The 27535-nt window shown below is 53.2% G+C and overlaps 11 protein-coding genes across 11 annotated transcripts; 6 read left to right on the forward strand and 5 right to left on the reverse strand.

Annotated features, from left to right (window-relative positions):
- Positions 1-94: 94 nt before the first annotated feature.
- On the forward strand, positions 95-1768 carry PV07_10187 (uncharacterized protein). The gene is made up of 2 exons (XM_016397501.1): positions 95-570; positions 708-1768. The coding sequence occupies exons 1-2, from the start codon at positions 252-254 to the stop codon at positions 1580-1582; spliced, it is 1194 nt and encodes a 397-aa protein (XP_016244692.1). The 5' UTR covers positions 95-251; the 3' UTR covers positions 1583-1768.
- Positions 1608-3095, reverse strand: PV07_10188 (uncharacterized protein). Its single transcript, XM_016397502.1, has one exon. It carries the CDS (start codon positions 2579-2581, stop codon positions 1871-1873), a length of 711 nt encoding a protein of 236 aa, XP_016244693.1. The 5' UTR covers positions 2582-3095; the 3' UTR covers positions 1608-1870.
- Positions 3096-3271: 176 nt separating this feature from the next.
- On the reverse strand, positions 3272-5516 carry PV07_10189 (uncharacterized protein). Its single transcript, XM_016397503.1, has one exon. The coding sequence runs from the start codon at positions 5357-5359 to the stop codon at positions 3542-3544; it is 1818 nt and encodes a 605-aa protein (XP_016244694.1). The 5' UTR covers positions 5360-5516; the 3' UTR covers positions 3272-3541.
- A 966-nt stretch (positions 5517-6482) lies between these two features.
- On the forward strand, positions 6483-8197 carry PV07_10190 (uncharacterized protein). Its single transcript, XM_016397504.1, has 5 exons — positions 6483-6809; positions 6868-6999; positions 7112-7245; positions 7326-7425; positions 7526-8197. The coding sequence occupies exons 1-5, from the start codon at positions 6578-6580 to the stop codon at positions 7756-7758; spliced, it is 831 nt and encodes a 276-aa protein (XP_016244695.1). The 5' UTR covers positions 6483-6577; the 3' UTR covers positions 7759-8197.
- A 1700-nt stretch (positions 8198-9897) lies between these two features.
- PV07_10191 (uncharacterized protein) lies at positions 9898-12004 on the forward strand. The gene has a single exon (XM_016397505.1). It carries the CDS (start codon positions 10595-10597, stop codon positions 11837-11839), a length of 1245 nt encoding a protein of 414 aa, XP_016244696.1. The 5' UTR covers positions 9898-10594; the 3' UTR covers positions 11840-12004.
- Positions 11702-12996, reverse strand: PV07_10192 (uncharacterized protein). The gene has a single exon (XM_016397506.1). The coding sequence runs from the start codon at positions 12889-12891 to the stop codon at positions 11977-11979; it is 915 nt and encodes a 304-aa protein (XP_016244697.1). The 5' UTR covers positions 12892-12996; the 3' UTR covers positions 11702-11976.
- A 250-nt stretch (positions 12997-13246) lies between these two features.
- Positions 13247-16620, forward strand: PV07_10193 (uncharacterized protein). Its single transcript, XM_016397507.1, has 3 exons — positions 13247-13544; positions 13618-14159; positions 14212-16620. The coding sequence occupies exons 1-3, from the start codon at positions 13538-13540 to the stop codon at positions 16162-16164; spliced, it is 2502 nt and encodes an 833-aa protein (XP_016244698.1). The 5' UTR covers positions 13247-13537; the 3' UTR covers positions 16165-16620.
- Positions 16621-16766: 146 nt separating this feature from the next.
- Positions 16767-18421, reverse strand: PV07_10194 (uncharacterized protein). Its single transcript, XM_016397508.1, has one exon. The coding sequence runs from the start codon at positions 18380-18382 to the stop codon at positions 16895-16897; it is 1488 nt and encodes a 495-aa protein (XP_016244699.1). The 5' UTR covers positions 18383-18421; the 3' UTR covers positions 16767-16894.
- Positions 18422-18563: 142 nt separating this feature from the next.
- On the forward strand, positions 18564-20039 carry PV07_10195 (uncharacterized protein). Its single transcript, XM_016397509.1, has 4 exons — positions 18564-18651; positions 18722-18906; positions 18974-19392; positions 19457-20039. Exons 1-4 carry the CDS (start codon positions 18628-18630, stop codon positions 19582-19584), a joined length of 756 nt encoding a protein of 251 aa, XP_016244700.1. The 5' UTR covers positions 18564-18627; the 3' UTR covers positions 19585-20039.
- A 1451-nt stretch (positions 20040-21490) lies between these two features.
- PV07_10196 (uncharacterized protein) lies at positions 21491-23715 on the reverse strand (the record flags this gene model as incomplete). The annotated part of the gene is made up of 4 exons (XM_016397510.1): positions 21491-22660; positions 22714-23188; positions 23339-23461; positions 23600-23715. 4 exons carry the CDS (start codon positions 23713-23715, stop codon positions 21491-21493), a joined length of 1884 nt encoding a protein of 627 aa, XP_016244701.1.
- Positions 23716-24083: 368 nt separating this feature from the next.
- Positions 24084-24493, forward strand: PV07_10197 (uncharacterized protein; the record flags this gene model as incomplete). Its single annotated transcript, XM_016397511.1, has 2 exons — positions 24084-24260; positions 24329-24493. 2 exons carry the CDS (start codon positions 24084-24086, stop codon positions 24491-24493), a joined length of 342 nt encoding a protein of 113 aa, XP_016244702.1.
- Positions 24494-27535: the final 3042 nt, after the last annotated feature.

Raw genomic sequence — 27535 nt, forward strand, 5'->3', positions numbered from 1 at the left:
GATCGACGAAGAAGTTCGCGGTCAAGTCCCGCACCCAACAAGTGTTCAGCCTGATCAGCTGTGATTGGCCCGATGTGGTGTGCAAGGCTGAGTGGAATTTGCTCATATCCATACGTCATATTCGACGTGCACTGGGATAGACCGGCCAAGTTTAAGAAGGTCAATCACTGGCATTCACTCTCGATCTCTCGATCTGATTCTTTCAATCTCCTCTCTCGTAGTCACTCTCACGCTGTGTACTCCCAAGCAACATGGTCCGCGTAGAAATCGGCGGCAGACCTATCATTGATGTTGACACTCGTCCTGGAGATGTCGGGCGGCTCAAGCAACAAATCCGGCGTAGGATGCGAGGAGGCGGCCGGAGCGTGCATCTGAGCTGGACAACGACCACGCCTCGACTTGTCCTGACAAGTGACACTGAAGACTTTGATCCGACAATCATATCTCACTTCCAGGAAGAAGGGTTTCAGCTGAGCTATCTTCAGTATGCGGGAGACAAGGCGGGCTATATGGCACAGCTGCAACACTTACAAGACCCCTTAGAGCTAGGGGAGCGCTACGCCATCGTAGGTAAGTGGTTTACAAGCATGCTTCACGCTCGAGACAGCCATAGATGCCTGCCCTGTGTCAAGCCGCTGTCGATCGCGAACCCCCGAAGACTCAACACCATTCAATTTTCCAGGATCTGACGGTGCTTTTCTATCCAGCATACGGCGACGCCGCAAGCCTGGTCCTGGAAGCCTGTATGAAGCCCATGCCCAAGCTTGTTGCCGTGGTCGCATACTATCCGGGACGGGTCCCCAGGTCTACCACCGATTTCCCCCCGACCCTCAACGTGTTGATCCACCTGGCGGCCTCGCAGAGATGGGGCACACGGTTCCCGTCGTACCGCTACGAGAACACCCAGCCAGGTTTCGCCGAACACGACCTCGACGAGTTCGACAAGATTGGGGCCTCGTTAGCCTGGTCGCGAACACTCGGGATCCTTCGCTTGGGCTTCGACATTGAAGGACCGGACATCGAAACCATCTGGGAGGCGCACACGCGACTCGAGTTTGGGGAAAAGGACGCCGACAAGACCATGGCGACGATGGTGCCCCAGCCGTACGTGAACCACGTGCCCACCATGACGGGCGGGATCGGCCACGACCAGCTCCGCCGATTCTACGCCGAGTTCTTCATCCCCAACAACCCGCCCGACATGCGGATCAGGCTGCTGAGCCGGACCGTGGGCGTGGACCGGGTGGTCGACGAAATGTTCGTCTCGTTCACCCACACCACCGAGATCCCCTGGATGCTCCCCGGCGTGCCGCCCACGAACAAGAAGGTGGAAGTCGTGCTGGTCAGCGTGGTGTGCCTTCGTGGCGGCAAGCTCTTCCACGAGCACATCCACTGGGACCAGGCGACCGTGCTCGTGCAGGTGGGACTGCTGGATCCGAAGTACATCCCGAAGACGTTCAAGACTGCAGAAGAAGGGCGGGAGGAAGAGGTCGAGAGGCTGCCTGTTTGGGGAAGGGAAGCCGCGCGGAAAGTCCTGGATGAGGACAGTTCGCAGAGCAACGAGTTGATTCCAGATTGGTGATGGATTTTTACAGTAAGCCAGTGGACGGAGATTCAGAAACAGTCAGTGCAAAGACCCCGATGTAGTTTCAAAGCGACGAGAATGGGGTTCGTTCAGTCGTTGTCTCTTTGGACCTGCTGGACCTGCGAAATGGGTATAGTATGTAGTAATGACAAGAGCCAATCTCTCCCTCGATGGCGCCAAAACACCAATGTCCCCAGATTTTGACGCCATTCGATAAACAATCCAGCCAGACTTAGCGCCACGCCACGCATAGACAGTCGAAATGGAAACACCCAACGGCCTTGTTTATAATTTCCCCCGACCATTTCTCCGGTGGAACGCTTCGGCCTCGGTGTCGACCTGCTCCTCACTCAGCTTCAGCTCCTCCCAGATCTCCTTGAATCTGTGGAGATCTGTCCTCGCAAACTCCTCGACGTCCCTCCACACCCTCCTTCTGGTCCCGGTACACTTGTCGAGGATCTCCAGCTCCGGCGTGAGGCGCTGGGTCTTCAAATACTCCCGGCCCAGCCTCTGGCTCTCCTCGGGGTCCAGCATGTGTTCCAGATGCGGGATCTGCTGGCCCGACTCGATCTTCATGTGCTCCAACAGCTCCGCGAACAAAGCTCGCAGGGCGCCGAGGAACCCGTCTCCCTCGAGCGGCACGTGGAACAGCGCCAGGAGTTCGGAGCGGGCTCTCTCGTGGTCCGTCCGGTCGTGCTCGGCCATGTGCACGCCCTCGTCGCCGAGGTGCTCGATGAACGCGGCCCGCATGACGATGTCCTCCGAGACGTCGTGCCGGACGAGGCGCCAGGTGACTTCCCGCAGGAGACGGGCGCGGTCCTGAGGCGCCTTGGCTCGGAGCAGGCGCCCGGCAAACTTGTTGATGGTGTTGTGGTCATGGTCGATGACGGTGGAAAATGTGAGAGGAGGGTCGTACGGGAGATTGGGCGCACTGACGCCGTGGTGGCTTGAATCAGAGGACGGATGGGAGTCGTATGAAGGTGAGGGAGCTGCCATGATGGGGGCCGGGACCCGGGCTGAACCTGTAACAAGTATGAAAGGGTGATGATAGCTGCTGCTCAACAACAATCTTACAGCTTGGACCTGGAGTTCTTGGTGAAGGTCGTGGTGCCCGCCGAGGCATTGGGGAGAGGATCAGTGGGCGCCTTTAATACCAAGGCCTCACCAAGACCCTGCAATGGCCAATGTGTGAAAGTACCGCAAGAGCCTCGTATAACGCAACCCACCAGAGTGCCATGAGCTTCTGCCCGACATGGATGGACCATGTCCTGCACGATGGAGACGTTAGAAGAGAGAGAAAGGGCGCCAAAAGCGACCTTACAGTGGCGAGGGCGGCCCAGATCTGACCGTGCGAAAGCTTTCATGTCCGATAGTGTCGCAAGGCGATCATTCAAGCATGGAGCCCATCAGCAAAAGCGTCCCAATCATGTCTTGGAATACGAACAAGAGGGGCCAGCAGGACAACGGTCGCAGGATGGTGCCGACATTGCATCGATGGGTTTTGGCGAGGTGGACGAATCAAAGAGAAATGCTCGCACAGACGCGAGCAAAAGTACATTGGCAAACGGCGTGGCCGATAACTTGGTCCGACCGAGTCTAGGCCATTTCAGGGAGTCGGAGGGGACATGGACTGGCGCCATCTAGACGAGGCCAACAACCACACTTCGAGATACCGAGTAGAGTTGATCGAACTCTTTCGTGGCTGAGAAGGCGACTCTCAAGGACTAAGAAGCCAGTCACTGGGTCGGCAACAACCAAATTCAAGTGCCAAACATCTCCCAAAACCAGGGATTTCGCTGCAGCACTCCCCTTTACAAGATTCGGCCTGCGGTCTGCAAAACCGGCAACTACTAAGTCATAATGCGCTCAAACGCAGAAGAATAGCAACAAGCAACATGAAACGCCAAAGGGAGAAGCAACCGATCACCGCGTTCTTCCATACCCAATCATGAACCCTCACGCCGATCCGGGTTCCCCAGCATCATACACTTCCCGACTGTCCCAAATTCGCCGTATCAGCGCCTCTTCCGGTGAAAGCCCAAATTGCTCGTCGTCCTGAGCACCATCGAGATTGCCCTGCGACGGTGTCACTTCGATATCGTCATGGCTACTCTGCCGCTGGAAATGGACTCTACCCCCGTGGCGGCTGCTGTTGGACCGTGACAACAGTGGCGATGGCTTGGGGTCCTCAAAACTTCGGCTCATGCCAGTCTTCGCATGTCCGTTCACGCTAGTGGTACTAGGTCCACGCCGACTTTGCGGTCTGCTCTTGGAAAATGCGCCGCTCGAGGTGACGGAGCCAACGTCCTGTGGCAGCGAATTTTGCTCCTTGAGTCGGTTCATGCTTTCAACTAGTGGACTCCGGAACCGCCTGACCACCATCAGCTGTTTGACCGCACTTTCATAATCCTGTTTCGCGGCTTTGATTTCCCCGGCCAGAGATCGATTCCTATTTCTGGATCCCGCGCGGCCGTGTAAAGCCGTCCCAGAACCTAGAGGGAGTCCCATCCCAGCCGGGGGAGGGGTTGTGGGTGTTGCAGCCCCTGCTCTCATGATCTCCCTTCTCTGAAGCTCAAGCTTCTGCTGCGTCCTGGATGGATTCTGGGATATCCTTGCCTTGTGAAGGGTCTTGGTCTTCTCCGGGGATTCCGACGGCTGGGGTTTGTAGTTGGAAAGAAAATTCGACGGCGAGTCTTCATCGGAATCGTCTGCAATATGGCGGACAGAACCAGCTGGAGTGTCGGTCGGTAGGAAATGCGAAACACCACCTTCTACAGACGAGGACACCAAAACAGGCCCGGACACGTGGCCAGACGAGGCAGGTGTCAGTTTCCCGGAGGCGGGAGTAAGGCCGGTGTGGCCGGTGTGGCCGGTGTGGCCGGTGTTGGCTGTTGACGAAGTAGCGTCGGCATGAGAGATGTGGGTGAAGGATCGGGATGAGTCATTGCGCACCAGCTGGCTAGGTCCAACGTGCGCGGAAACCGTCGACATTGCCGGAGGGGCACGAGAAGAACGTGGATATTGTTGAAGAAGTGCAGGATCAGGCGGGTTCTGCAGCTGTGATGCAACCGGCTCATTCTTGAGATTAGGCGCAGACCGGTTCTTGGTCTTCAAGGATGCTTGGGGAGGCGAGGAGGTCTTTTCGGGACGGCTGATGTCCACCTCTGAAGGGTGTCGAGGTGCTGCCTCTCCGTTCGGAGTATGTGCCCGCGCAGGCGTAGATGTCTTTGAGTTGTTGCGCGTGAGTTCGGGAGACTGCGTAGTTGAATCCTCCCATTCACCCTCCTCCTCATCGTCTGAAGATCGATCTCCCAGTTGGAACACGCCATCTTTCTCTCCCTTGCTCTTTTTTCTGACTGCTGGCGTCAACCCGACCTTTTTCAGCGCTCCGTGAGAGGCGTTTCGTGGCAGTGCGTTGGCGGACTGATTTTTGCGCAGGTTCCCGTATGAGGTGTTCTTGACCAAGGCAACATGGGAGCTGTTCCGTTTCACCAGAGGCGTTTTTGGACTGTGGGGAGGCGAGGTGCCTCCCGACTTTTTCCTCTGATGATGAGCTTGGTAGTCGGAGGTGATGCTGGCTGTAGACTGGACCTTGCCCAGTTTACTAAGTCCTTTGCCATGAGAGACATTTCTTGAATGGCGGTTGACGACGTGAGGCCGGTGGACTTTGTGGGTGGTGGTGGTCTGTCTGCCCGAGGAACTCAGGGAATGGGTAGAGGACGTGCGTTCATTTAGCGAGGGCCGTTTGATGGGAGAGGGGGAAGCCGAAGGCATTGTTTTGAGCCCATCGATTGAGAGGTGCGGAAGGGCAGTCAGAGCTCTTGGGACCGGGTAAGATGATCGCCTGTAAATGGGTGTGTTGGATGAAAGCTGCAATGAGGTAATTGTCTGGAAGAACACGAGCGCAGTTTGAGATCGTTGATCGGTTCGAAAAGATGTTGGCGGGTTGCCGATGCTGCTTCTGGGCTTTTGCGGGATGCCCGCTTTTGGCGCGAGCTCCACTGCCAAAGGTCTGTGCGAACGGCACTGCTCATAGAGAGGGGGGATGTCACCGCGTGCTCTTCATTGTTCTCTCGATATCGATTTCGTCCTTTTGAATATTCAGGTAAGACGTCAAGACTAAGGGCCATGTCGAGAAGTATCCGCTACATTTAAGCACCCAGTCCATCCCGTGAAGCAACCGAAGACTCGCCTCGGAGACACTGTTTCGAGGACGCCCAGGGACCATCGCAATCGATGCGTTCCACAGGACCTAGTACGCGAGGCTCTCTTGATGCTCTCGAGTCGCTGGGTATTGTCGAGATAGCCGAACCGCGACCAGACACATGATGAAATTTAAAGGTGCTGTGACGGTCTCGAGGATGTGAAAGCCTTCGCTGCAGAACACCCAGCCTTCGCTCGATTCTCTCGTGTCCTTCGCTACCCCTGAGCCTCGACACACACAACCTACGAACTCACTTCTTCACTTCTCCTGCATCCTGACGGAATTCTTGTGATGCCCAGGGCAGATCTACGGCCACGGACGCGGTCGCGGCCAGTAACTGCGCCTCTGGAGTGATCCTCGATGTCCATATGCAGATTAAATCCGATCTCAGGAATACAGAAGGGGCTACGTACATACCACCACGTGTACACCAAACCGCAATGGCCTGCATCCTAACCGATAATCATTAATATTATATTGTGGGGGGCGGCCGGCCATTCTCCAGGATCACGACTAGGTCAACCGCCACACCTTACTGGGAGTCTCCCTTCCCCTTTGATCGAGTGGCCATTCGCCGGTTCCAAAAAAAGATCAAACACTCACCATGTATCATCAACCGGGAGGACGCCGACCAGCTCCCTTAGACTCTGGTCTGGGTTATCTCCTGGGATTTTCCTCAACCAGAGATCCTTCGTTGTCGAAGTCAACCACAGTCTTCAGTACTCAAGTGCAGAGTACCCGTTGCGCCTCGTCTCGCAAGCCAGGGAGCACCTATTCGACGATCAATCATGGACTCGTACGAAGAATCCAATGTGCCCTTTCTGCAGGATCTCAAAGACGACTCGATCGAAAGAGCCGTGGCCCGTGACAAGCCGGTTTCGAACTCCAAGAAGCTTGTCTGGTGGACCTTTTGCACCCTGGTTCTCATCGTATCAAACGCGTTCACCTTTTATGGTGCTCGAGTCTACCGACACAGTCAATTAGACAGGGTGTGCACTGCCCACACGTCACAGAGCTGGAGTGAGCTTGAGACCTACACGCTTCTAATACATGTTGTGCACTAACAAGAATGACCTAGGCCCCGTGGAGCAAGACGTAGAAATCCATTACAACAGCAGGCGGTTCAATGCATCTTTCTACAAGGAGTCCATCTATCGACAACCCGCGAGTCCCGAAGTCGACGCGGCGTGGGAGGAGCTGGGCACGGAACGTGAGTACAACCACGCCTCGACATCGCCCTCCGCGATTACACTTCGAACCCAGTGCAGCCACAGAATGGTATCTGGTTGAATATGGTTTCTAACAACCCTGGCGATCATTAGTCAAAGGTATTGTCCTATCGGTCGACGAGGCCAAAAGGTCTGGATTAGAGTTGGATCGTGTCATGGTGGGAGAGGACTATGGAGGCCCTGGATATGTGGCATTTGTGGAAGTAACGCATCAGATCCACTGCTTGGTATGGAATTCAACGTTCCCAGATTCCAAGAGCATCTCAAAGCATCACTCATCCTAGAACTAACGCTGACCTGGACTTAGAACCTTTTACGCCGAGGCCTCTGGTTCAACCACGAGTACTACCAGTCCAACAATATCGCCGAATTCGCGGACGGGGATCGTATAGTCAAACTCCATATTGGTAAGCGGGAGTGGTTTCCTCTTTCCATTTCGATAGAATCCCTTTTTCTTGTGTTTCATTCAGACCAAAAAGCCCGACTGACCTTGTGCCTCTGTATTAGGGCATTGTCTCGACACACTCCGCCAGGCTCTCATGTGTAGCTCTGACACCGGCCTCCTTCCCTTCGTCTGGGTCGGTAACCCTCCGAAACAATTCCCCGACTTCTTCCGGGAACACAAATGCCGAAATTTCGAGCCTATCCTGGACTTTGCAAAGAGAAGAGAGGTGAAGGCGTTGGAGCATATGAAAGCAGTTCCGCATAAAGGGGCTTTGATTCTGGACGACTTTCCATGACGGCGAACAGCGTAAATGGGGCATTTAAAATGGCGTTCGTCGGGCATCTAACACTGCCAATTGAGATATGGTTTCTGGATTGGATAGATGGACTTGTCGCATCGGGAAGCCCTGGAGTCCGCGGAATTATTGGTCGACGAGTCACGGACTGGGCCTCTTGGGTGATTGCTTGAAGCTCGAGTCGCCGGCGAACACTTTTCTTCCAGTCGACATACCTTGGTGAGAAACAGCGGTCAAAGCAACAGCCGATGCAGCCCAATGGCGGATTGCAGGCCGTCGATTTATACGGCGGCTTTGCGCGGATATTCAAGGAATCAATTCCTCGAAAGAGGAATTGCCGACCATAGAGCAAAGAGAGTGAGAGACAAGAGAGAGGGAAAGGACAGTCATGTGCACGAGCATAACATTTGTCGATGAAAGTCTGGTATATTCTCAACAACACGTCCAGCCTCGCACAACTTCAGCTGAAGGGTTATCGAATCAAGTCGATTACCACATGCCAGTGCTCTCTTGGAATCGCACGTGCTGCTGCTCGACGGTCTTCTCCATATCTGAAGGTCTCAGTGGCCATGTCATGTGGAGCAGGGATCTTTGGGCTTTCACGGCCAAAACGGAGAAGTAGATGGAATCTAGGTAGGCAAAGAGTCAGGAGGCTCCGTGATGATGGCAGCCTGCAGTTTTGTTTATGCTGTGTGATATCAGTGATTCTTTTCCAACGGCATTGTGGCCCACGCCAGACTGAGTTGTGACGGGGGAGCTTGGTCCAATTATCGGGATGAGTCTTATCGGACGCCATCACCAGGTTGTGAGGGAGTTGCGAGCACAGCAGACACAGGCTTTGCTCTGTACGACGCCCTGTCAGGTCCAGAACCACGGCCAAAACGACAGCGAAAAGGCTGGGGCAAGTTATCGATGGCAATAAGGGGCAGCTCTGGCCGAGTATCGGACTCAGATACTTCGCGCTATACATCGGGGCCGTGGAGGGGTCATCGTTCATGGTTCATGTTGCCAGTGCCAGCGCCAGCGCAGCATTTTAGCGTTGTTGCACAAAACGCAGATCAGGTACCGCAGATGTATTATCTGGTCGGGAGCTAAGCGAATGTATCCTTGACCAGGGGGTTCTCAACTTCAACCGCAGGCAGGGGTGGGCCCGCTTTCCAAACTGCGTTGCTTTCGTCCGCATCCAAGGTTGAGCGGTCAGAGTGTAGCGTCTGAATCTAGGTAGTCCCTATATGGGAGAAGGTACAGGAGGAGGTGTGTCATCAGCGCCTGGTTCCGCAGGCGCTCAACATTAGGTATTGGCACATGAAGCACATGGTGGGAGTAGCCGAGGTGATTGGGTTTGAGACCTGTTCCCGCGCCAGTGCAAGGTGCTGAATCAGGTGGCAGAAAGATGCTCGTAGGTGCAGGGGCATATGGTGCCGTCGTATGTCAGGCTGCGCACTTGTAGAGGTGGTGGAGGAGTGCTGGATCGAAGTACCTGCAGCTGTGTAAGTGATGCAAGACATTGAGAGGAACGCACAGGTCGATGTCCCTAACTTGGTGAGGGTGGAAGTAAGTGGGGGAGATGGATAATGGTTCCTCGGAAACAACCTCGTCCAAGGGGCCAGCAGCGGCATAGGGAGCTGCGGCTACAGGCTGGTGCTTTCCCACGAGGATGCACCTGGGGACCGAGTCAACAACTAAACTTGGGCGCGAAGGTGGGTTATGGAGCCTGCCCAGGGTCTGCCTGCGCTCCTCTCTCCTTTACTTGTAGGAGGGGGAAGAGTTACGCAAACAGCCCCCACTGAAAAGAACATCGACGAGAGCATGTTTCCGCTCGCAGCAGTCACCATTTCTCTTGTTTTGCGCGCAATGCCCTACGAGTCATTATGTCTTGTTATTCCGTACATACTCCGTGCTCCGTACCGTGTCGTCTAATTGAAACCCTCTTTTCTTCTTGCGTCCTTCTCCTCGTCAATTGCGCCATCGACCATCCCTGACCATCTCTCCCCAGAGTAGGTAATCAATGCATCATCACCCCCCGTGGGAGGCCCTCTTTCTCTCGTGTCGCTGGCCAACGACAGTATCTTGCAGAGTGCTACTGACTTATCTAGCGGTCTGCCTTTGAAACTGACCAATCTCTCTCGCCTTTGGCCTCTCAATCTCTCAATACCACCACGAAACCTTATCTCACTTGGACCGTTTCTTTTTCTTCCTCCCTCAGAGCTGGACAAATCGACTCTCGCCGGGAAACCCACTTCTTTTCTCGTCCATTCTCATCCAGGCTCGCAGTCCATTGACCTCCTCCGCTGATAGGCACACACGGGCACCGCAGCAGTGGTACGCCTGTCGCGAGTCGGGTGGCCAAAGGAGCTCAAAAGTCTCGCCCCGTCCGTACCCTGGTCCTCCACTCCCTTACCGGCATTTCTCCCCCCATTGTCGCAACGCCAGCGATAAGTCGATCGGGCAAAAACAATTGATATCCTCCTCTTTGTCACTTTTCCGTTATTTTCCTACCCAGACTACAAGTCACCCAAGTCCTACGCGCATCCCCCGTCTCTGTTGCCTATTTGACAAAGTCTATGGCGTCATGATATCGATACACTCTGTTCGCAACCCGGAGTGGCCGTCTGATCTGCGCTTCATTGATCGCTGATCCACAACCCTGGTGATGGTGAGATTCGATACTCACATTCCAGAACAATCATCACAACAGAGTACATCTTGAAGCACCTGTCACATCGAGAGAGGCCATTGTCCTCGTTGCTGTTGAGACTGGGTTCTGGCAGATTTGACCTTCGGCGATTTTGCTTTGTGTTCCAACGCCACGAAAGGCTGGACCCTGCTTCTCAAAATGGCCTATACTCTCCAGGCGTTTCTCCCGACGCCGCTCACGCCTTCTATGCCGCTATACGGTCCGCTTCCTGAACAAATTGAAGCCTTGCCAATTACACCGCCGGATATACCCACGGGCTTTGACGAGAAGACCTTCAAACCAGACAGTCGAACGATAAAGAAAGCCTTGCATGTGCTCGCCACCGAACGGCAGGCACTCTCCCATCTTGAGGAACTATACACCAATTCTGCCGATGTCCAGGATTCTCTTCTTCGAGCCATCCGTCAGATCATTCTTTCAGAGACTCGGCATGGGAAGACCATCTTCACCGGCGTCGGGAAATCAGGCCATATTGCAAAGAAGCTCGTCGCCACTTTTGTATCGCTGGGCATTCATGCCATATTCCTTCACCCGGTTGAAGCCCTTCATGGTGACCTGGGAGTTGTTCGGCCCTTTGATACGGTTATCATGATTACATTTTCTGGAAGGACACCCGAACTCTTATCTCTCCTTCCGCATATAGATTCCTGTGTACCACTAATTGTCATGACGGCGCACCTGACTCCGACCACTTGTCCTCTCCTATCCCATCCAGCAAGACAATCCTCGACGAATATACTTCTGCCCACTACCATCCATGAATCCGAGATCTCATCATTTGGTGTGTCGGCTCCAACAACCTCGACGACCATTACTCTGGCTCTTGGTGATAGCTTGGCGCTTGCAGTCGCGGATGAACTTCATGCTGCTGCCGGGCTTCAGACGCCGGCCATTTTTGCAGCAAATCATCCTGGCGGCGCAATTGGGGCTGCCTTGAAGACGTCCACTCCCACCACACCCAGAATGTCTGAACTGGCGACTGCGGTGACTCAAGTGCCAATTGCGGTGCCACAGCCGAACCACCCGCTCCTGTGCTTGGATGTGCTTGTGGCCGCAGTAAGGTCACCCCGTGGTTTCGTCCGGACCTCTCAGACTCATATGATAGGTCCACGAAGGATTCAGAACCTACGAGATCCCTCTGCACCTGTTTCAGCCATGGAGGACGAGTGCGGCAGAATGGAGGTGGAGAAGACCGACTGGATCTCCGTCCTCAGCTCAACCACGGTTGAAGAGTGCAAGAGATGGATTTCCCAGATGCGGGACGAGGGATCCGGTCGCGGCAGAGAATTCCTCAAGCGAGGCACTTTGCTCGGGATCGTCGACCATAACGAGGTGACCGGTGTCGTGGAGATAGAGGATGTCATGGGCGAAGACTTTACTTGATTTTCCCCCATGGCTGTCTCACGTTCTGTTTGAGGGAAATCTTGATATAACCTTATAGAGTTTCTACACAAGGGCGGCCAGCAAGTGATGATTGAATGTCGATGTTGCATGTTCCTAGTTTGGCAGCATTATGAGCTTCACGAATACCACTCGTCTTCTTCCTCCTCCTCATCCTCTTCTTCGCCCTCATCGTCCGGGTTTTCAACACGACTTTCCGCTGTATCCTGTCCAGCAGTGTCAGCAGATGTCGAATTAATCTCCTGCCCCGTGTCCGTTCCAGCCTTGACCCCGCGTCTGAGTGCGTCGCGCTTTTCTCGAAGTTTTCGGACCCGTTCCTCCATTTCCTCCATGACATCGAATTCCTCTTCAATCCTTCTCTCTTCATCTTCCTTTTCGTCATCTGCTTCAGTTTCTAACTTCCGCCGTCTGTCTTCCTCTTCCTGGGCTTTGAGCTGGGCTGTTGTGACTGGTGCCGCCGTGATTGTTGCCGAGGTGTAGTTTGGCTGCGCTGCGGCCAGCGGTGCAACCTCACGCTCAAAGGCCGCCCATTCATCCTCATCTACTGTAGCTGGTTGCGAGGTGCCATTTGGTAGAGGTGCATTGTCTGCCGCAGGCGCAAGTGGTGTCGACTTTTTTGCCTCCCTGCCTCCATCTTGTCCCTGTGAAGGCAGCATTCCTGCCTGTATCCTGTCTTCCCCTGTATCTTCAACCACAGCGATACTCTCGGGCCGAGACTTGGGCTTCTTTCGTGCATCGGCCTCTGCTTCATCGCGTTCTCGCAGTGCTTCATCATCAACATCTTCAATCTTCCTCTTGACTCCCTTGCCTGCGGTTGCGCCGACGTTTGCACTGGGGTTCTCTTGTGCAGCGGCCTGAGCGGCGTTTCTTCTGTGGTTCGCGCTCTTCAGATGCCCTTCCCAGAGCGCCTCGGACTTGATGTTCAGGTTGCAGACAGTACAGATTAGCACACCGGATTTGGTGTAGGTCAGGTGAGGGTGGGAGATTCGACGAGCCTGCCGCTCAGCGGCGAGGAGGGCTCGAACGTCGGCCATGATTCCCCTAGCTTTTGAATCAGGCCCTCGACGAGAAATGCTGGTGGTGAAGGAGACGACCTGCGTGCTTCGGAAAGAAAAGACTTGCTTGCGACGGCCTCGAATTGTCACCAAGGCAATCAATCCACAAGAACTGGTGGATCTCGGGATGCCTAGTTTGGCTACGTCAAGGGCGTTTTATTATGCCGCTGCTTTAGCACTAGTCGAACGGCCCTCTTCTCTCGCCGATGGGTTCAACCAATCCCGGCTTTGCAACCTCACTACATCTCCGCTTCCTTGGCGCCTCGGCGGGTGGTTGTCGCAGTTCAGACTTTGAGGAGTTGCTTGCCACTTTCACGATCTCCCGCAACCCGCATCGAACTCCTCTCTCCTATCTCCATATTCTCATCACAACATTAATTCGGGACACTCGTTGACTTCGTTATTCCATCGCGCGCTGTCTGCCATAGGACTGTGGCGAGGTGCCGTTGGCAGAGTTTATTAGTCTACTCGAATCTGGAGGCACATCCACTGGTCTCGTGGACACGATCTCTGCTCCTCCAAACTTGTCGTAGATCGCGATATTAGACGTGGTTGATGACAAGCACCCACATCCTGCGTGTCTCGTGTACATTGTAGTGTCTAGCGACTCGTCATTGTTGTCGCCATGGCTGGTAAGCATTGCCATTATCTCGGCCGCATTCGCTGCGCGCGCCACTCTGTTGAACTTTACTGACTCAGTCACAGAAGAACCGCGGCGCTCAGGTCGCGCGACAAAAGGACAGTACTCCAAAGATCGCGATATCGCCGAAGACGTCCCTACGAAGAAAAAAGGCAAGGGGAAGGCCTCCAAAGCCAAGGCGGCAGAACAGGAGGAGAGTGAAGATATCGTCCGCTGTGTCTGCGGCACCTACGAAGAAGAGGAAGATGTCCCTCGGGCTATGATCTGCTGCGACAACTGTTCAGCTTGGCAGCATAATGGCTGCATGGGCCTTCCCGAAGACTATCAAGTTCCACAATACTTTTGCGAACAATGTCGCCCCGAGGATCACAAGGAACTACTCGCAGCAATCGCGCGAGGAGAGAAACCGTGGGAAGAAGCAGCCAGGCTGCCAGACACTGGGAAAGGAAAGAAGAAAGGAGGCCGAAAGGGTCGGAAATCCGCTGGTGGCCGCACAAGCGAGGTCGTCTCTCGCACTTCTCAGGATGTCGACGAGACTCCGGCTCAGACTCCTGTAGCAGGACAGAAGCGCAAACTGGAAGAGTCGCCATCTGTTCCAGAAGTCAAGGTATGCTATATCTCGCGCGCATGTCAGGAGACTCTTGCTAACCACCCATCAGAACAAGAAGGCACGAGGGACACCCGCTGCTGATACCAACGGTACCAAAGCAGTCAAGGCAGAGACCCCTTCCAGGCAGGTGTCCAGATCAGAACCTGTCTCGGCGGTTGCGGTGGACGTGAAGGAGCTTACAAATACTTCGAGGAAGCAGGCTGCGTCTACGTTGATCAGGCTCATAGAACAGCAAATCAAAGAAGCCGTAAAGCAAGGCGACTACAGTATTCCTACCGGCACATCCGCGACAGAAGTCGCCAACCAGATTGGCCTCCGTACGGAACATGCTCTGTATCACGTCCAGGTCGGCGGGAGCGGTGACCCTAACGAAGCCTACAAGAGCCAATTGCGAGCGATTACCTTTAACGTTAAGAAGAACCGCGCGTTAGGTGTACGGCTGCTGAATGGAGATCTTCTTCCTCATACCCTTGCGTCGATGGATCCGAAGGATATGGCAAGCGATGAGCAAAAGAAGAAAGATGCAGCTGTCATGAAAGAGATGGAGAAGCAACATACCATCGTGGAAGAGCCGGGCCCGAGAATCAGGCGAACACACAAGGGTGAGGAGTACGTCGACGAGTCAAGACAGGTTGCAGCAGAGTCTGCGACTTCGAATGCTCCTGTACGGAAACCTAGTGTCGCAGAACAAGATGGAGATGCAAAGAGCCCCGATGTGAGGAGCCCGTCCGTCACCCCAGCCGCTCCTGGCAAAGGAAGCAAATCAAGACCCTCTGTTGATACCACCCGACGACAATCCTCGGCTAACTTCGACATTGACAAAGTCTGGTCAAACGTCCAAGGTTCCCCCGACGGTGACAGTCAACGGTTCGGTGAACTACCTCAGACGACGTCGCCAACCGTCGCTGTGCGAGAACCTATTGCTCCAGGGACCAAGGCAGATGCGGACATCGACGAGCTCCTCAAAGACGAAGAGGCCGAGTCACCACCCTATTCGCCCAAAGAATCTGCTGAGGCTGACGGTGTCATTTGGCGAGGCATCGTCAACGGCGGTAACTTAGGCCGATTTCATGCTGTAGCGAGATATGCAGCTGGAGCCACTCCCGATGCCGATACGTTGCGCATGACCTATGATCAGATCATCCCGGCTGAGATTGATATAGGAGGTCGAATCCAGCCCACTCGAGCCGACGAATACCTATGTGGCCTTGAGTACAGCAACACGTCCGATCTGGTTATTGTGTGCATGCCAGAACCCACAAGCTCGCATGATCAGGAGCAATTTGACAAGTTCTTCCGATATTTCAAGAACAAGGATCGCTTTGGGGTAGGGATCCAACACACGAATCCGGCCATCAAAGACATTTACTTGATCCCGCTGGACAAGGGCCAGGAATTGCCTACCTTCGTCAAGAAACTCGAAACAGATTTCCCGGATCCTGCTCAGGAGAGAATGCTTCTAGTCCCGATTGTCATCAAAAACAGTGAGCTGTCACACAATGCGCCTGCGGCCCTGCTTGATGGGACATCTGCTACGGCTGCCAGTCCAATGGTTGGAGGAGGACACATAGCTCAGACTCCCATCACGCCCCACGAGGGTAGCTTCCCTTACAATCAATCCCCAATGCCAAGTCAACATGGAGCGAATGGAACACCTCAGGTTCAACATGGTCTGGGCGTGACAGCAGCCTTTCCCACACCAACCCCTCCCTCCTCATTACCACAACCTCATCAACAGCCCTCCCAACAACCACTACAGCCCTCACCTCCCCCCAATCCCGCCATGGCCATCGCTCAGAAAGTTCTTGGCCCCCAGTTAGCCTCTTCCCCTTCGGTCGTGCAGTTATGCACCCAGGTACCCACTGCTGGAGAAACCGAGTTTCTTGTGATCAAGGGGTGTCTCGAGCAGAATCCCGAGGCACAGACCAACTTGGGAGTCCTGACGGGCATGTTGGTTAACGAGTCACGCGGAGGTGACGGCGGCGGTACGGCTGCTGCATAAGGGTAGGAGCATGAGATGGCCAGCGAGCAAAAGGAGAAGGCGTCAGAAGGTCTATGCGAGAGGAGCTGAGAGTTTGGATAGGGTGTAGGAGACTAGAAGAGGGGAGTCTGACCCATCCGGCCTGGGGATAGCAGAGAGTGGAAAGGATTGATACCCCTGATAAGTTGTGCAGTGGAAAGGAGCGCTGCAATTGTTCAAGCACCAGGAATCCGACTGATGAAATGCCATCACAAGCACAATTAATCGCGCGCGCTGTAGTCTCCTGTGTCCACATAAAAAGCGCTCGAGGCTCCGCGCAGGATACCACTTGCGTCGCATCTGGCGTCCAATACTAGAGCTGAAGGGCACATGGATTATGATTCGATGGCGAGGGTCACGCAAGGGGTTATGTATGAATTAGTCCACGCAGGCGCAGGAGGCAAGATGGGTGTTCACAATGCTAAATCACAATGCTCCATTGTACAGTCCCTTTTTCCCGGAAGGTGACGACGACGCTTTCGATGCTTTGTAGGAGCGCAGCACGGTTTGAAGACCGCAAGGAGGCTAAGAGGCGTTATGGTTAGATAACAGCAGCGACAGTACTGGGACTGGGAATGGGGATCTTAGTTCAAGGCTGTTCTTGTAGTTTTGAAGCAGTCAACAAGAGAAGCCTCATATGTCCCTACGTCGGCTAGTTTCCTACAATCCCACAGATATACAAGCGCACAACCTGCGCGCCGCGAGCTCTGCTTTAGAGTGTCTCGAGAAAGGTCTTCACAAGCTCATCCCTCCTGGCAGGTTCCAGGACATAGAACCTAACATCCCGCAGGGCAGTGTCCGGCAAAGCTTCCGGAGCAAACTTGTCCCCGTCCCTGAGCTTGTCGAATTTGGCCTTGTCGATGCTCTTGAGCAGGCTCACCAATTCCTTCCTCCTCTCGGCCTCACCGAGTTTCAACTTGCCGACGAGCTCGCGGTACAGCTTCTCCCGGTCCTTGTCCTGCATCGACCGCTCCTGCATCTCGGGACTCCTTTTGAATTTGCGTCTGAATTCCGGCCAGTACAGTTTCGGCGTGGCGTGCTCCTGCAGAAACCGCAGATAGTCTACCTTAGGGTCCTTCTTGTTCTGTTTTGCGGCCGCCGAGGCCTTGAGGGCTTGCTGTTCTGCGATTCGGTCCTTGGACCATGCCACAAAAGCCTCTTTGCGTGACGAGGTGTTTGGCAATGCGACGTAACGCGGGTCTTCTAACAGAGCCGTGTCCTCGATAAATTTTTCGAAAGTAGAGTAGGGTGATATGCCGGAGTCGTCGAGGAGGGACCGGAAAAGCGCAAGGTTGTCCTGCGCGGTTAGAGGAAGGCCTTCGTCTTCTTCCACATCCTCCACATCTTCTGCTTCTCCTCCATCGCCGGGTGTATAGTCTTGGTCCTCCCCATAGCCGTCATCGCCCTCCAGCTGCGCCAGTTGCCAGGCTATATCATCTTCGTTGAACTCAACAGGTCCAGCAGGTGGTGCGTTCTCGCTTCCAGCCTCGTGGGAGAGACGTCGTCGTTTTGATGGCTCATCAATTGCTTCTCCCTCGTCGTCTGTCACTTCGACTTCCTCGTACTCGTCGCTGTCATACTCTTCAGGCCCAACAGATGCTCGAGATATGTCCCTCGTAGGACTCTCTGATCTCCCTGCATCAGCCTGTGGTTGTGATTTTTCATGCTCCTTGGTCGTCTCTTCGTGCTCAGTCTCCGCCCTTTTCTTGGCTTCCCATTCCAGCCTGTCCATCTCAATTACCGCCATCATGACATCCTGCGGAAATTTCCAAAAACTCTGCTTCGTCTCGGTATTATGGACGAACCTCCTGCCTAGCTTTGTCTTCACCAGCACCCACGGGGCGCAATTCGGTATAGGTGCCTTCGATTTGGGTCGGTCTCCCTGATTGCCTCTCCGACGAGAATGTTCTTGGTAACTTCTCCCCCCTGTGAAATGGCTTGGCTGGGTCACGGCACTGTTTCTGTTGAACTCTTCCATGGCCTGCATTGAGGCGCGCATAACGTGGTCGGGCTCACTTGCGCCATAGTCGATGCGGAGTGGTTCATCAGAGGGAAGGCTGGGTCTAGCGTAGGTAGATTGCTTCGTCTCAGCATTGTAGTAGTATGTATGGCCGGTGGGCGCTTTGTGCTCTGTCCACCCTGGTGGTAAAGGAGGCTGAACAGGGACCGGAAGGTATGTAGACTTTAACTTGCTACTCATTTCGCAGGTTGCAAGAGGTGTCTGACTCCAAGAAGGGAGAAGAGGGCACAAAATACAAACCTGGAGCAAGTCCGTTGCGAGCCTTGGAGAAAAGTTCCCGAGAGATGATTGGCTGAACAGCGGGCGACGCGTGAGAGCCGTGCCTGCTTCAATCCTCAGAACTATTTCTCTCTACGTTGACATTTGCTTCCCTTGCGCTTCCCTTTACTATCTTTGCAAACCTCACTCGCAACGAATCGGTCAGAATGTCTCGCAGATATGATTCGAGGGTAAGCTTCCATGCGTTGCAAGATGCCACATTCGTCGTTGAATTGATGCAGCTGCTAACTCGTCCCGCAGACAACTATCTTCTCCCCTGAAGGCCGCTTATACCAGGTCGAATACGCTCTCGAAGCTATCTCGCATGCGGGCACAGCATTAGGCATATTGGCGCAAGATGGGATAGTCCTTGCTGCGGAGCGGAAAGTGACCAGCAAACTGCTGGAGCAAGACACTTCGGCAGAGAAGCTGTATATCTTGAACGAGTATGTCTCTTGGCTTGGGGAAGAGATTGGAAGTTACGGCCACATGCTGATCCTTTTTTTCACGCAGTAACATGATTTGTGCCGTGGCCGGAATGACTGCTGACGCCAACATCCTCATCAACTTCGCTCGACAAGCCGCTCAGCGATACCTTCTGTCCTATAACGAAGACATCCCCTGCGAACAACTGGTGCGTCGCTTGTGCGACTTGAAGCAAGGATACACACAACATGGCGGTCTGCGACCTTTCGGTGTTTCCTTTATCTATGCTGGCTGGGACCCTCAACGGCAGTTTCAACTCTACCAAAGCAACCCTTCAGGCAACTATGGTGGATGGAAGGCTACGAGTGTAGGAGCAAACAATGCCAGTGCACAGAGCCTCTTGAAGCAGGATTATAAGGAGGATTGTGATTTGAAGGAGGCATGTGGTATGGCGGTGAAGGTGTTGAGCAAGACGATGGACTCGACGAAATTAAGCAGTGAGAAAAGTGAGTTTGCATTCATGCTTGATCTCCTGCACGGAAGAACATTCGCTGACTTGTATTTGTGCAGTCGAATTTGCGACTGTTGGGAAGACCAAAGATGGCAAGATATATCACCATCTTTGGTCCGGTGACGAAATCATGACCCTCCTGAAAGAACACGGTCTGGCCAAGGAAGAGGAACCCGAGACCGGCTAGGTGCTGGCTGGTGCTACGTTCACAGCCAGCATTAGACGGCGGTGAGCGCAAAAATACATCGTGAAAAGATGCAAGGTCCTCGACTTGTCTTTTTTTGGTGGGAACCACACTGGTGCTACCGGAGTTTGTACGTTTCTACATGTTACAGAGAAAAGGCAGGAAATTGAAGGCAGCATCGCATAGCACCAGGCGTTCATGGCGAACGGCTTGCAATCCGCTATGACAAGAATCACTGTTTCCGAATTCCAATGATCATGGGTAGCAGCTGCCTATCTTCAAGTTCAGCCATGAGCGTCAACTGGAAACCGTTGCAATACTCGATCTACTATCTCGTCTGCACGACCTGGAGATCTTTCAAAGAGTCTCTGTGTTCGATCCACGTTGCCCCTCTTGGTGCAGCTGAGCAATTCCCCAGCGGGTCATCCCATTTGAGAACTAAGAAACATTCATTACCCTCCACATGGATACGTGGAAGCTCTTACAAATACATAGGTCGTGAGGAACTGCCACCACCGGAACAGCGCCAGCTTAGTAAATGCAGTTGTCAGTTCCCAGCTCTGCAGAAGAGAATCTGGTGCCATTTCTGGCGGAGGAAATCCGAGAAGAATCACAACCGACTGAGGCCCTCAGCAATGCCAAAACGACCTCAACCCATAATAAAACTTCAACTCAGGTCAGGAAAAAGCCGCCCAGGCGATGAGAAGATGGCGGTCGCTTTCGCCGACCACGATGAACCTCGTTATTTGACATAGGAACATTTCACCCTTTCCCACATTTCGACTAATTATCTACAGGTAGGGATGCACTCCAGCAATACGCTTATAAAGTCCCATTCAGTCCCCCCACAATCATGAAGAAGTCGCGCGATGGTTCCTCAGGGCGATCAACGAGCAGCGCGAGGAGGGAGCGTCATCTGAGGCGCCTACCTCTTCCTATGCGTACCTCGAGCCATGGGATAACGAGCCCGGTTTTGACACCAGATCACTTTCTGATGCCTGTTCCAGGATCGAGTGGAAACATGTCCCGAGAGGGACGCTGTCCATGCGAGGACTATACACTTTCAGTGTCCGGCGTATGTACAGACTCGCGGCATGGATAATACTGGAGCCTCCTCCCATCTCGTGCGAGTCCACATAACTGACGGAATGTCGAAGAGAAGAGAGGAATGGCGGGAGATCAAGAAAAGGCAATGTGCATGCCCGCGTGCATTCTGTTCGGCAAAGACTGACCATGGTCAAGAATGGGCAATACCGACAGCAGCAAAGGTCGACAACGAGTGACCCGAAGCTCGCCGACTCGGTCAAAAGTGATTCAGCTGGAGCGCAGCTGTGGGCCGGCCGGGAAGGAGGAGGACCGGAGGCATTCACCCTGAACCCCAGCCCTTGCGACGATGCTCGCAGCGTGAAAAATGAAAAGGAGTCTGCCTGGAACATGGGGGCTAGACCCAGCTGACGTTGTTGTGCAAGGCTGAAACGCTGGGACCAATTCGTCCATATGCAAGATCAGCTGGCCAACAAGTGAGGGCGAGTCAAAGTTCTGTACTTGGCGATGATGCCACAGCCAAAGTCCCCCGGTAATATCTGGATGCCTTAATATTCGAGCCTCAGGCATCTTACCATGTGACCGTAATAGACTACGGCTTATGGGTGAGGCCTTTCCCTTCGCTGGGTTACAACCGAGGATCACGCGGTGGGATCCTTCAAACAGGCAGCAGTTCGCAATCGAAAGTGACAGGCGCCCGGAATCCGTTGAGGATCGTCCTCCAGACCGGGATATCCCTCAAGGACCTGCAAAGTCACAAGTCAAGTCACAAGTCAAGTATGTCACAACATCCAGCGAAGGCAACAGGTTTTCAACGCGGTCTACCAACCAGTGTCCCTTTCTCTCCAGTTTGGCAGCCTGGCCACTAAAGTGACCATGAAAAAATGTCCCAGTTGATTTGCTGGAGTTCGGGACTGTCGAGGGGGGGTCCCGGAATGCCGCGAAACATCTCGAGGGTAATTTCATGAAGTTCCACGGGTATGGACGCTGCAATCTCGCCGCTCTGCATGTGCGTACCAAAAAAGGCGTTGCTGGCTTCCACATTGCTTGACTGTCGAGTCATCTCCTCCAGCGTCTGCTTCATCCGTAGTATGATGCTCGGCACCTGAACAGTTCTCGTCGTTCCTCGTACTGCCGCATCGTACGTCTTCCAAGTGACCATGATAATCTTGGCGAAAGCGAGGAAGAAAGATCTGTTGTCTGTCAAATGAGACGACCAGACTTCATAGTTATCGCTCATGACCTCCCACGCCCGCTGCCGTTGTCCACAGAGAGGTCGCATCCTCAGGCCGTGTGCGATCTGCATGTAGCCCAGGAACGGGAAGAGGTGGTGATTGAGCCAAAGAAACCTCTTTGGGAGGTAGGAGGTCATGATTTTCGTGTCGCTCGCGAGCATCGCGACGGTGTAAGAAGTAGCGGTGTCGCATTGCGAGTCGGTCTGTCGTCGGCCGGAATACTTTGACTGATGTTCCAGAAGGCGGAGTTTGGCCAAGTATGCGCGGGTCGTCCACATTGTCATACAGTGTACGGGGCTGTCTTCATCACAAAATTGGAAATATCGATTCTCGATGGCTTGTTCCAGGTTTGCTAACTCCACTGTTTCGGAATCTGGACCTTTCGAGCCATGCCGCGCGAAGGCCATCAAAGACGGATTGATGTAGTTGATGTGGAAAGCTGTATGGCGAGCGAACTCGCTTACTTCGCAACATGCAACCATGAAAAGTGCCTCGGAGCATCGTGCCTGGGCTATAGGCGGCACTCTCATGTCCACCCGTAAATCGGAGTCGTTCACATTCAGGGGGGCTTTACAGTCCCAAGTGGGATCCAATGTTCGGATCCTGGAACTTGCGAGCTCGCACATCCTCGTGTCAAACAACACCAGCGACCACCATAACCGACGGCGTAGTTCAGCCTCAAAAGGGGTGTGCTTGGCCAGAGCAGCCTCACTATGCATCCCCATGTTCTGGGAAATGCGAATGGCAATGGCTAGGATAACGGATAGTGACCGAGGAACGGTTTGGGGTGTAATAGAAAGCTAAATTTTGGTCAGTGCGAAGAGAGAGAACCAAGACTATGTTTTGGTCTTACAAGATAGAGGAATAGAGCGGTCAGACAGTCGCGATCGGTGGTTCGTATAAACCTGCACTCTGCTAGAGCCTTCTGGCAGCCGCGCTGGAACCTCGTCGACAGGTCTTCCTTTGAAATCTCGAAAGTGTCCTGGCACTGCTCTTGAGTGAGGCTGAGGACCGAGATGCAATAGATGCCGAACATGAGCGCCTCGAGGTTAGGATCTCGGACCCTCGCAAGATTGTTTGCCGCATCGACGAGCCGTGCTTGAAGAGTGGGCGCCTGAGTGATCTTGAGGAGGGGATCCACGTTGTCCAGATAAATTTGCCAGAGCTTGAACACCTGAGTAGGGGTGGGGTGAAGAATCGCAATATCGACCACTGGTCTGCTCGAACCAAAGAAGAGGTTGTCGACCTTGTCGGAAGAAGATTCATTGAGCGCCTGCTTGGCCGCGGTCTCGCTCGCGGCGTGATTGGAAGAGATGGTGTCGTCGTACCTGTCTCGATTTTGCTTTAGTGGGCTTGTTAACATTGGATCGGAGAGGCACACGTTCCGGATTAGAGCCTACTTACCCTTTGGCTCATTGCGAGCCATGAATTTCTGCCGATATTAGTGAGCGGCGCACTACTTAGTTGATGACACGCACTTGGTCCTGTCATGACTCGTAGTTTCATCACCAGCAGTTACGGGCGACCAAATTTTGTCCGTTGTCTGAGGATTTTCCTCGTTCGAACTGTCCACACCATCGCTACCGGGAGGGACATCATGGCTGAAGGCTGGTTCTTCGGGAAGCCGTCCAAATGGGACTTAGTTCTGATGTAGGAGTGCCTCGTATTTGCGCAGACGATCCAACAGCTTCCTCTCTGGTCGCCTTGATTGGCGTCGATTTCGCGTTGCCGGGACGCACCGGGCTTGAGACTTGACACAATTGGCACAGGGGAATTTGCGGTCGCATTTGACCTTGCGCTGCTGCCAGGAAGTGCAGGCAAGCACTCGCGGAGATTGGCCAACACGAGACGGCATGAGCGGCAGATCTAGCTGTCCTCTTTCCATGGTCGAAGGAGCCACCAATGAGCGCTCGTACTTCGTCTAGCAAGCAGTGGGAGATGTATGGTGGACATGAGAAATCCGAGGATCAGCGGAATACAAAGGTCACGCCCAGCCTTGCATGTGGGACTCCGGGTTACACGTGTCCGAGGAGCCAATCATCATTCGAGAACGCACCTCGACCGCTCCGGGCTCTCGGGTTTTCGCATAGATCCCATGAAATTGAACCGGTATACTTCTCCCGGCTGGAGGAATACATAACATCAGGCTCATCGCCCAACAATAAACCATGGCTTGGTGCGCAGCCTTAGTAGATAGCTCATTACCTAGCTCAAGCAGCCCAGATGATGAAAGTCGCATCATCTACGCAGCGAGCCGACCACGAGGCTGCTCCTGTGCCCAGCCAGCGTGGCGAAGCCGTGGATGAACATGAAGATGCCGAGAGGAATTATGATCTCGGATCGCCGAAGTTCTGGACCATTGTCGTGGGCATGTATCTCGTTATTTTCCTGGTTGCTTTGGTGAGTCTCTACACCCTCTTCCACACCCTCGACGCCGTGCCGTGACTGACGAATATCTGCTCCATCAGGATCGGAGCATTATTGCAACTGCCATTCCTAGAATCCCCGACGAATTCGATTCCATCCAAGATGTTGCCTGGTACGGCAGCGCCTACACATTGGCTTTGTGCCTGCTTCAACGTTATCTCTGGCCGCGCTTATCAGCAGCGTGGTTTCCAATACTGTATCGATAAGCCTGATACAATACTAGTATGAATTAGATAGTATTAGTATCATGATGATACTCTTAGCATCTCGATACTAGTACTATATCTAGACTAACGTAGTTAGATCGAGCCTAGTCTATCTATATATAGTCTAGCGTAAAGGCGCTCTTAAATTTCCGCCCCCCCCTTTACTCGGCCTTCCGTTAGTTTTGGCCCCTAAACGCTTCTACTAAAGTATTATGATACCTTCGATACTTATGATACGCGCTAATACTAGTATTATCATAATACCTTTCGATACCTGAGGTATCAAAAACCACGCTGCTTATCAGCTTCACTCTACAAAACGTCTCTTTCTGCTCTCGATCCTTGTGTTCGAAGCTGGTTCCGTACTATGTGGTGCAGCTCCTTCCTCTGTTATCTTCATCGTGGGACGAGCTGTTGCAGGCTTGGGATCGGCATTCATCATCTCCGGTGGTATGATGATCCGCTGCTCAGCCTTGCACTGCCCGTAGACCCATTCCCAGCCTTCCACCTGACCTCGTCACACCTTTCCTTCGTAGGTGAGTTGGCCTCCTCGAAGGTCATGTTCGTAACAGTCTGCTCAGCTCCTTAGAATAAGACAACAAGTCTACCTATCTAGTAGTAAGGTAAGATCACAGCTTCAAGGATGGTCAGTCATAGTTGTTACTATGTCAGGCTGGCGACTATCAATAGTATTAACAGAGTTGCACCCTACATTTCCATAGCAACCTAAATTGGACTACTTATTCGTCAAAGCTCCCTTTCATTGTAGACAAATCTGACATTCGAACATTGCTGCGTCTTCACTACGTTTTGCACAGTATGGAAGCATGACTAGCTACTGAAAGCCTCACTCTCACCACATGGTTCGCAAGACCTATCTGTTTCGCCGTCGAATTTGCGGCATATAGTCCGTGACAGGGCTTGTGCCCATCATGAAACCATTTGCCAGTCCATAGAATTGAATGGTCGATTCTCTGTCACTGTCCTGCATCTTCGGAGGGAAATTATAGCTCATGATCGAGTTGTAGTTCATGCCTAGAAATTGGATTGCACCGTTGCCCTCAGCCTTAATTTTCTTACGGTCGTCCCCCGTAATGGCGAACTCATGCCGGAGTCCAAGTATGTGACCAATCTCGTGCTGAAAGACGTTCTTCAAGATAGGCAAACCATCAGGATCGAAACCCTTTTTGAAGACAATCACGTCTTGATCAATCTCATGAGGGAAAAAGGCTCGAGCAAGTGTCCTCGATCCTGGTCCGATGGTAGGATTGACTTTGTAGACAAGGTAAAAATTCGCAGTGTCTTGGACATCAGCTTCAGAAATCGTGATGCCAAAGTTCAGTTCGTTCCAAGAATCGGCTGCATGCTGAAAGTTGCTAGCTGCTATGCGAGCCTTGTCCGCAGACGGAAAGCTTTCTGCTTGCACAAAATATTGGAGTCTCCTGCCATTTGGTCGATCCACATCCCACCGCGGAACGATAGTTCCAAAGCCCACCACAAGTGAATCTGGCTCGTCTGGAGCGTTATCGCCTGTGGTTCCGGCAAGGTTGGAAAGCGGTGCAGCACCAAAGCTGGGATCGTTCTCCTCCTGCGTGTCGCAGGGATATTGCATCTCCTTCGTAGGTGGAGCGGTAGTCACCGTTTCGGAGGCCATTGGATTAGTTCTGCCGGAGACAAGGGCTGCCATGGCACGTTCGTTGATATCACCACACCAAGGATCAAATGCTTCAGCCAGTTTGATGTAGGTCGAAGCTGATGCGAAGGTTGATAAATTCAAGAAGATGCGTGACTATTGATGTATGGGTTTTGACCACAGCATCATATGCAGTAAGTGTGCGGATCTTAGATTTGACCCTGACATCGTTCTGTAGTCATGATCATACGGTCGACTGAAATTGGCTGATCCTACGCATCGTAAGCTGGTCCACAATTCAGCTCCTACTTCATAACCTTTGTTGTAAACACATGTGGTGCTCAGCCAGCCACCTTCATACTGCTACCAATGGTGCTTCAGTCAATGGAGACGGCATCTGCAGTTACATATGTCCAGGCAAACAGAAACATTCCACAGATAGACGGGGAAATGGAGAGGTAGAACCGAGCTCGCAGGCAGTCTCAAAGTCTAGCCAGAACTCAAGCGTTTCAGGCATCAAGAAGCGAGGACTTTGACTGATCGGGGCAAGCCGAGACGTCGTCTCCGTCGAGAGAGCCCCGCAAACTATAGTTCTACCCCGTCCGCTTGAACCACGCCTTCCATCTTAGCGTATATTGGTGATGCCCTGCTTGGTAGATACGAACGTGGCTGTAGCAACTGAACCTCAGCTGAAAATACTTAGCCCCCCAAATTCACTGCTTGTGATGTTCGCCCACTTTAGCGCCGTGCTGACAACTGCGCGTATATCACATCATGATTTTCCCAGATCACAATCGCTCACCGACATCAACCAGTTCAGCCAGCCTTCTCGATGTCTTCAGCCACAGAACTGTGTTTGTACAGCTGGGAGGGGTCCAGACTCTTTCTCAGCTGCCGGTCAAGCAGACAATAGTCTGAGACGATAACACATCGAGTGCTGCGGCTCCAGCTTACTACAGCTCTAGTGTTCGGTCACAGACGCATATTCGTTGACATTATTAGCGCATGAATCTTGTTTCGTGAACAAAGATTTGTGTTGAAGGTTGAGTTCTCATGCATGCTCATGTAAACGCCTTTGAAATCACAAGACGAGGCCACATAACAACGTGGAACCAGGTGCGAGGACCGACTCAATCAATCCTGATTGTCAAGTTCAAGCTGTCGCAGAGAGGCTCAAGTTACGTCAACAACGTACTTTGACCCTTTTCATTCTACTGACCATCGTGAACTGTGCTGAGTAAAGGATTAACGCGAAGCATGCAGGTCAAAGACTTCGCACTTGCGGTGAAGGCACAGCTGAAGCCAAGTCTTATCGCGAACACCGTGGATGCATATTTTAACACACCACGAGACGGAACAAGTTGAAATTGTGGCTTGAGCCAATGCACCTGGAACATCAGCTCATATAC

This window comes from Cladophialophora immunda, assembly GCF_000835495.1.
Source record: "Cladophialophora immunda strain CBS 83496 unplaced genomic scaffold supercont1.6, whole genome shotgun sequence".
In the NCBI taxonomy this organism is placed as follows: Eukaryota; Fungi; Ascomycota; class Eurotiomycetes; order Chaetothyriales; family Herpotrichiellaceae; genus Cladophialophora; species Cladophialophora immunda.

Excerpts from the sequence above, each read along its gene's own strand:
- PV07_10194 (XM_016397508.1), bottom strand. The coding sequence starts at position 18,382 with ATGAGTAGCAAGTTAAAGTCTACATACCTTCCGGTCCCTGTTCAGCCT.
- PV07_10191 (XM_016397505.1), top strand. The coding sequence starts at position 10,595 with ATGGCCTATACTCTCCAGGCGTTTCTCCCGACGCCGCTCACGCCTTCT.
- PV07_10193 (XM_016397507.1), top strand. Across the intron at positions 14,160-14,211 it reads CATCTGTTCCAGAAGTCAAG|AACAAGAAGGCACGAGGGAC; the intron begins GTATGCTATATC and ends ACCACCCATCAG.
- PV07_10188 (XM_016397502.1), bottom strand. The coding sequence starts at position 2,581 with ATGGCAGCTCCCTCACCTTCATACGACTCCCATCCGTCCTCTGATTCA.
- PV07_10187 (XM_016397501.1), top strand. The coding sequence starts at position 252 with ATGGTCCGCGTAGAAATCGGCGGCAGACCTATCATTGATGTTGACACT. Across the intron at positions 571-707 it reads GGAGCGCTACGCCATCGTAG|CATACGGCGACGCCGCAAGC; the intron begins GTAAGTGGTTTA and ends TTTTCTATCCAG.
- PV07_10192 (XM_016397506.1), bottom strand. The coding sequence starts at position 12,891 with ATGGCCGACGTTCGAGCCCTCCTCGCCGCTGAGCGGCAGGCTCGTCGA.
- PV07_10189 (XM_016397503.1), bottom strand. The coding sequence starts at position 5,359 with ATGCCTTCGGCTTCCCCCTCTCCCATCAAACGGCCCTCGCTAAATGAA.
- PV07_10195 (XM_016397509.1), top strand. The coding sequence starts at position 18,628 with ATGTCTCGCAGATATGATTCGAGG. Across the intron at positions 18,907-18,973 it reads AAGCTGTATATCTTGAACGA|TAACATGATTTGTGCCGTGG; the intron begins GTATGTCTCTTG and ends TTTTTCACGCAG. Across the intron at positions 19,393-19,456 it reads GAAATTAAGCAGTGAGAAAA|TCGAATTTGCGACTGTTGGG; the intron begins GTGAGTTTGCAT and ends GTATTTGTGCAG.
- PV07_10190 (XM_016397504.1), top strand. The coding sequence starts at position 6,578 with ATGGACTCGTACGAAGAATCCAATGTGCCCTTTCTGCAGGATCTCAAA. Across the intron at positions 7,000-7,111 it reads GGAGGAGCTGGGCACGGAAC|TCAAAGGTATTGTCCTATCG; the intron begins GTGAGTACAACC and ends GGCGATCATTAG. Across the intron at positions 7,246-7,325 it reads CGCATCAGATCCACTGCTTG|AACCTTTTACGCCGAGGCCT; the intron begins GTATGGAATTCA and ends ACCTGGACTTAG.